General features: G+C 43.5%; 1 protein-coding gene across 1 annotated transcript; it reads left to right on the forward strand.

The window, feature by feature from the left end:
* The first annotated feature begins 2,485 nt into the window (after positions 1-2,485).
* On the forward strand, positions 2,486-4,239 carry LOC123130928 (FCS-Like Zinc finger 7-like). The gene is made up of 2 exons (XM_044550719.1): positions 2,486-2,896; positions 3,944-4,239. Exons 1-2 carry the CDS (start codon positions 2,610-2,612, stop codon positions 4,101-4,103), a joined length of 447 nt encoding a protein of 148 aa, XP_044406654.1. The 5' UTR covers positions 2,486-2,609; the 3' UTR covers positions 4,104-4,239.
* Positions 4,240-8,208: the final 3,969 nt, after the last annotated feature.

Raw genomic sequence — 8,208 nt, forward strand, 5'->3', positions numbered from 1 at the left:
TAGCAATAAACTAAACTAAACGATCATAGTGCTAATCTAACGGATGGGTCAAGTCAATCACATCATTCTCTAATGATGTGATCCTGTTCATTAAATGACAACTCATGTCTATGACTAGGAAACTTAATCATCTTTGATTAACGAGCTAGTCAAGTAGAGGCATACTAGTGACACTCTGTTTGTCTATGTATTCACACATGTACTAAGTTTCCGGTTAATACAATTCTAGCATGAATAATAAACATTTATCATGATATAAGGAAATATAAATAACAACTTTATTATCGCCTCTAGGGCATCTTTCCTTCAGCTTCAAGTAAGAACATCACCCAAGCACCGGTTCACCCACATATCAAATTATCAAAGTAGCAAACGCGAATCAAATAAACATGATGAAAGTAACTAGATGAATTATCATGTGTCAATGGGAATGTTTTGCTTATTATAAGAGAACGTTTCGGCCTGTCCTTTGCTATAAAAAGTATTGGGCTACCTTGTTGCACCTTTGTTACTGATGCTACTTGTTACTTGTTACGAATTACCTTGTTATCAAACTATCTGTTAATTTTAGTGCCTGCATAGAATACCTTGCTGAAAACCGCTTGTCATTTTCTTCTGTTCCTCGTTGGGTTCGACACTCTTATTTATTGAAAGGACTACGATTGATCCCCTATATTTGCAGGTCATAAATCAGGTCCCTGGAAGAGAGAGAGAGAGAGAGAGAGAGAGAGAGAGAGAGAGAGAGAGAGAGAGAGAGAGAGAGAGAGAGATAGGAGGGAACCATGGGCCAACATAGACAACACTCGGTCATGGTTTCATTGATCTAGAAAATTTGTGCAGCCCACATGTCTTGCATTATAGTGAGGCACCAAAATACGATACCATTGATCCAGTAACTACAAAACTTTGCCACCATATACATATATAACAAACATTAATGAAAACAAAAACCAACAAACTAAATAACATATATTTGGTCACGATAATGTGACCTTGTGTTGGATTCTCGTGATCTGCCACAGTGGGGGTGGGTGGGGAGTCTAGGGATGGAAGGGGGTGATTTTTGGAACCTCACCTAGTCGGTGAATAATCAGGGAAAAGATAAAGTAATTTAGTGCATTACTAATATTTTTATTATTAACAATAACTAATCTAGGTGAGAACATGGTGCATTTCCGTATATGAGGAAAAAGGTATTGATGCACTAGATGAGAATACATACAAGACACTACAAGTACAACCATCTGAAGGCACCGAGTGACTATCCTCCGAGTCAACTTTTATAGAATTGCTATCGCTTTTAGTTTGGACGCTATGATTTAATTAAAGTGCTCAAATTCTACATCACTCGAATGAGCAAAAAGCAACAACCGCCCAAGTGTTTAGGCGTAGTTTGTGTACTAGATGGTGTTTGTTGTATTGTTGAAATTCGAATAAACAGAATGGTATAAATAGTTTCATGTTGAGACTAGATAAAATTATTTTGATGTTGTAAATCTTAAAGGGCACATAATTTTGACTTTCGATGTAATATAAACCGTAACATAAACCTTGTTTATCGCCATGATCTCTATCATAACGCATGCAAAAGACAAAACAAAAGTCGTACTCTAGCTCGAAGCCGGATGTATGACGTGTCGGATAAGTGCTTCAGTGAAAACGTGAGACACAAGTTGACGTCGATCTATCGAGCCACATTACACCCCTATATTAAAATTGCTCCCGAAAAATATTCGAGTGAACACAACCGAATCTCCGCTACGGTTTCCTTGATCTAGGCCAGTGCATAGCGACGGTTTCCGCAGCCCACATATCTGTCAAAAGTCCATTGTTATTTCCTTGATCTAGGCCAGTGCATACCGACGGTTTCCGCAGCCCACAAATCTGTCAAAAGTCCGTTGCCGTTTCCTTGATCTAGGCCAGTCACGCGCATTGACGGTTTCGGCAGCCCTATCGATAGTCCGTTGCCGTTTCCTTGACCTAGGTCAGTCACGCGTAGCGACGGCTTGTGCAGCCCCCATATCTCGCATGATAATGTGGCGCCGCGAAACTTTCATGCCACCAGATATATATAGATTAATGAAAATAAAACAACTCGACTAAATAAAAAAGCAATGTGGTTCGTAATAATGTGTTTCCTTATTATGTTTAACACCAAATATCACACATTGGTTGGTTTATTTTTCTATCTAAAAAAGGTTGATTTTTCACTCTACCTCAGCAAAACCAAATCATCATGCGTATAGCATAGAGTAGCCATTGCCCGATATGGAATAACAGAGACCGGATGGTTTTACCGCACACATACATGTGGGCGGCGCGAGGGTAACTCTAACAAACTGCCTTAATCGCTATAATTCCATATCATAAATCACGAGATCAAAAGCATCCAGGTGTCTAGAGTGGGGAGTGGACGGCTCACGTGCCCGGCCCTCCTCTTTTTATGCCCCCGCCCCTTCCCCGTTCCTCCTCCCCAAAACCCCTCTCCCCAATATCCAGTCTCTCTCCAAATCTTGGGACACAAAGGCCACCGTACTGAAATATAGATTGACATAGGCAGGGCGGAAACCAGCGAGCGAGCGAGATCCGCACGGACCCGGTTCGACGAGATGCTCAACAAGCGGCCGAGGAGCATGGTGATGCGCCGGAAGGTCAGCTTGGCGTCCATGCCGTCGGTGCAGAGGCGGGTGCGCCAGGTGAGCGGCGACAACAAGCAGGCACGCACGAGGCCGATCTTTTTTGTGTCGCCTTGCGCCGAGGAGATGGGTGCCGGAGGCGGCGGCCACCACTCTCTGAAGAGGGACGCATTTACCGGGCTGTGGATGACGGCGGCGTTCCTGGCGGCCTGCGGCATCTGCGCCAAACCCCTCGCTGGCAAGGATGCTTATATCTACAGGTACTAGCGTCACTGTTTTCCCATTTTTTGTTCGTCGTAGCGTGGAAATGTCCGGCGGAATTCTCGTGCTTCGGCCTTGTGTTTCAGTTTTGTCTTTTTCGGTAGCTTCCTGGTGATTTTTGGCTAGGATACTTTCTGATGTGAATTCCGCGCCGTTCGTTCGTTTTCCACGTCAAGGTTGCAACTGATCGAATCTTCCTATGATGTTGCTGGCATCCTACGATTTTGTGATGGTATCGTGGTTCCCCACGGTTATGTAAGCGGGTTATTCAGGATCCGTTTTCATTTATGAAAATTTAGTGACAAGTACTCCGTAATAATTTGACAAGTACTCCGTAATAATTTAATCTAGACAAGTACTCCGTAATAATTTGACGAACCTCGTTCATTAGAACGGTAATGCTGATTCGATGCTAGTATAAGCAGTCAATAGATGCTACTAATATAAGCAGTTCATAGCATGAATCTTATGCTCTCCCATACTATAGAGGAATGTTCGATGCAAACCTTTTTCCTCAGCATGTTAATTGCTGCCGATACATTTTTGGTTTCATCTGCCATGTTAATTAATTATTAATACTCCGTATGTATTTGCTAATCAGATATGTACTATTGATGCATGGGTGCTCATAGCCTGATAATTTTTCTTCTTTTAATTTTGGTCGCTGAATTATGCTCGAACTGCCCTGTCTCAAAATATAAAATTATTGGGATGCATTTAGATTTTTTTTAGGGGGGTTCATTTAGATTTAGTTTTCTAGCCAAGAGTTAAGACTACATATATACTCCCTTAAGCAACGCAATAAATAAAGAATATTAATCAGCCAATCATATGAGTTGTTGTTTGATTATCATGCCATAAAATTGTCACTCGTTACCATCTGACGCTCGTATTTCTTTGATTGCCACAATGTGTCATCAACCAGAGAGAAATAAATAAATACTAACAAAATACATGGTTTCTTCACTGCAATAACAGAAGGTTAAATTTATTCGTTGGAGATGTCTGTGACATGATGGTCCAATTCCTTTGCATGTCTTATGCAGGAGTGAGTTTGCATTCTGCACCATGGAGTGCAGGGAGAAGTACATTGAGAAAGACATAAAGATGGAAAATAAGCGCCGCCTCATATCCATCAGGAAGGCCCCGTCAGACCAGTCCGGCAGCGGCGGGGGCTCGTGCAGCGGGCCAGGCAAACCCATTTAGCTTATACTAGCTCTCAAAAAAAAAAAATAAGTGTCATAGACATATGTGGTACAATCTCCACCATGTTTAAGCCGTCTATCCATGTATACAAGTACAAGGTAGTAGTCTCAAATAATGGTCGAATAATGGTCGGTTACATCCCCGTTTCATGAGCCAGTTCCGCCGCTTCGTGGTTGATATGGAGCTGCGAGATATTTACCTCATACTCAGTCCAAGGAGCAGGACAACCCTCCCTCATGCACAATGACCGCGTTCTCTGTATGCCAAGTTGAGAGGTCTCGCACCCATACTATCTGCTGCGCAGCTTGGCCTCGACCACCGTCGATCATTGCTCCCTCGTTGTGGATTGTGTGCCCTGTTCTAGCCACCCCACATGTTTTCCTTTTGAGCGTTTCTGGCATAAGATGGACAGCTTCCTCGAGTTAGTTGTTGCTTCTTGGGATTCCGAGGAGCCAGATCCGGACCCCTTTCGTCGTATCTACTTGTGCCTCAAGTTCATGGCATGATGTCTCCAAAGTTGGAGTACGCGCTACATCGACAATATCTCTCTTCACCTGCTGCTTGCACATGAGCTCATCGCTCGATCTTGATGGGGCGCAAGACAAGAGGCCCCTCTCGCTTGACGAGGCATGGCTGCAACGCAAACTGAAGATGGCTTATTTGGGGCTAACCTCTCTCGAGCATTCCATCGCTCGGCAACGGGTGCATTTCTACTGGCTCCGCACAGGGGGTAGGGTGTAGGGACACTATAACTATGCTTTTTAACATCTATGTGTCTCATGGTAAGCAGAAAAAGCATATATTTAAGATTCGTGTCAGTGACGAGGTCGTCTCAAGTGTCCCTCACTTTCAGGGTGTTTGGACCTTGATACTTGAGACAACCAATTGCTGCGGAAACCAAGAGGCTCTTGGCAATGTCCGATGCAAGAGGATGGCTAGCTTTGCTCAGATATTTTGACTGCATGCACTGGAGATGTAAGAATTGCCCAAAAGCTCTGGAAGGGCAATATCAAGGCCATTTTAAGAAGCCCACCATCATTCTTGACACAGTTGTATTGCATGACCTCTGGATTTGGCACGCTTTCTTTGGCATGCTCGGGTCTCACAGTGACATCAATATGCTACGGCGATCTCCATCGTTTGCTAAGTTGACTGAAGGACAAGCTCCTCCTTCCAACTACACTAGCAATGGACATCATTACAACATGGGCCACTATTTGTACACTGTATCTATCCTCCGTGGGTTACATTAGTCAAGACCATCTATGAGTCAGTTGCTCAAAAAAGGAATCACTTTACCCAAAGACAAGGAGCTAGAAAGGATGTGGAGAGGGCTTTTGGAGTGCTCCAATCCCATTTTGTTGTTGTTGATGAACCTGCTAAACTATGGGACTCAGAGACCTTGTGGGAGGTGATGACATGATGGTGTGTGATCATGCACAACATGATCGTATAGGGTGAGGGTGAAGATGTTGTGAGAGATCTGAAATTTGAGAACATGGGTGATCACATCTGAAAGTGCTAGTTATCGACTAGAGGTGGGTGCATAGGCGATTTTTATGAAAGTCTTCAAAACATGAGGTCTTTGAAGACAAACAGTAGAAATGAACCTATTAATATGCAGCGGAAGGTAGACTACACTAGACAAGTCATAGTCAAGTAAGCAATGAAGTGAAAGCACAAAGACTATCAGCAGTTAGGTAGTATGGATCAGGATGGAAGACGATATGAAGCCAAATAGTATATAGTCTTCACTCAGTGAAGTCAGTCAGATCAGACAAGCAGGCAATGACTTCACGAAGACAAACTCTAAAGTAAAGGGAAGTGGAGGATAGAACCAGTTGCTTGGTGAAGACAAGTATTTGGTAGACCAGTTCCAGTTGCTGTGACAACTGTACGTCTGGTTAGGGAGGCTGAGATTTAACTCGGAAGACCGTGTCTTCAACTTATTCCCCTTGAGCTAAGGACATCCAGTCCTCGCCCAATCACTCTAGTAAGTCTTCAAGGTAGACTTCCAAACCTTCACAGACTTCGTTCACCAGCGATCCACAATGGCTCTTGGATGCTCAGAACGCGATGCCTAACCGGCTGGAGGATTCATAGTCCTCAAGTGTAAAAAGTCTTCAGGTCATGCGGATAAAGACTTTAGTGATGCCTAAAACTCTTTGGCTCTGGGTGTTTTGGTCTTTGTCCTCGCAAGGATCTCTCTCTCTCTCAAATGCTTCGGAGGTGGGTTGCTCTCAAATGACAAAAGCCGTGCACTAACTCTGACTAGCCACCAATTTATGGTGTAGGGGGTGGGCTATTTATAGCCAGGACACAACCCAATCTAATTTGTACAAAATGATCCTAGGTCACTAAGGAACCGACACGTGTCCAACGGTCGGATTTCAAACACACGCGGGAGCTTTACTTGGGCTACAAGCCAAGCTGACTCATCCAGCTCTGGATAAGATTTGCTCTCATTGTCTTCGCTCGAAGACATAGGATTTAGGTTGAGCATCACTTCAGTCACTCTGACTTTGTTCACTTGGACCCCACTTAATAGTACGGTGGTTCGTATGACTCAATAAAGAAGAAAAGGAAACTACGAAACAACTATGTCTTCGCACTCCATAGTCTTCAAGTGAATGTCTTCACATGTCATAATCTTCATCGTGAATGTCTTCATGAACACCATTATATTCAATGTTTTCACACATTTTTAGGGGTCATCTCTGGTAGGTAAACCGAATCAATAAGGGACTACTACCTATGTTATCCTGCAATTCTCACAAACACATTAGTCCCTCAACCAAGTTTGTCGTCAATACTCCAAAACCAACTAGGGGTGGTACTAGATGCACTTACAATCTCCCCCTTTTTGGTGATTGATGACAAACTGGTTGAAGTTTTCAACGGGGATAAAAGTATGTGAGAGTGAAGGATAAGGCATTGTCTTCATAAGTTGCAAAAGGCTCCCCCCTGAAGATGTGCATATAAGTAGTTTGCTTTTGAATGCAAATGCACATGGCAGGTTTTACTTTGTGGAGATCCTATTCAACTTACGAAGACAATTCATCATGCATATATAAACATAACAAAGATAATGACATGCACAATATAAAATGGGCGTCTGCAAAATGACTTCATGCGGAATTTATCATCGCATCACAACGTAGCAGCAAAAGTAGCATACGACCGTCAAGTTTAAGTGTTACAACTCAAAAACCAAATCATTTCAAAACGAGAGTTGTAAGAACTTAGAAAAAATAATGCAACCATCCCATATGGACCTGCTTGAAGACTATCAACCTCATACGCTTCTCCCCCTTTCGTCAGTAAGGACCAAAAGGGTTTGAAGACATAGAGGATCTACTCGTTTCCAGCTGGAGTAGAAGATGGAGCAGGGTCGATGCTGGAGTTTGGTGGTGCAGACGGGCCTGACGCAGAATCGTGATGCAGTGCAGCCAAGGTTGGTAAAGTGGCGTCATCTTCTTCATCGATGACTCTCGCAACAACAGTTGCAGAAGAAGATGAATGCTCATAATCTTCAATAGAGGGAGTGCGACGCCAGCTTGCATTTTGGGGAGGTCTGGAGTCAAACTTGAAGTTCTTTGTGAAGCCATCTGCGCGTAGATCGTCTTCAGAACAAAGCAATGTCAGGCTCTTCCAGGAACGCCTACAGGATTCATGTGGAACAAAAGTGTTCTTGGTGGCCAAGTTACGAATGCGATTGACATCCACCAAGATACTCTGCATATGACGCTTCAGCCAGTCATGATGCCTATCCTACTTTTGATGTAAAGCCACCAGAAGCTCACGATCGTTGAGGAGATGAGGGTGCTTCTGAGGCCTGATGTCTACTACACAACCTTCTTCTTGTAGACGTTGTTGGGCCTCCAAGTGCAGAGGTTTGTAGGACAGTAGCAAATTTCCCTCAAGTGGATGACCTAAGGTTTATTAATCCGTAGGAGGCGTAGGATGAAGATGGTCTCTCTCAAGCAACCCTGCAACCAAATAACAAAGAGTCTCTTGTGTCCCCAACACACCCAATACAATGGTAAATTGTATAGGTGCACTAGTTCGGCGAAGAGATGGTGATACAAGTGCAATATGGATAGTA

The sequence above is a fragment of the Triticum aestivum genome, chromosome 6A (assembly GCF_018294505.1).
Source record: "Triticum aestivum cultivar Chinese Spring chromosome 6A, IWGSC CS RefSeq v2.1, whole genome shotgun sequence".
NCBI lineage: Eukaryota > Viridiplantae > Streptophyta > Magnoliopsida > Poales > Poaceae > Triticum > Triticum aestivum.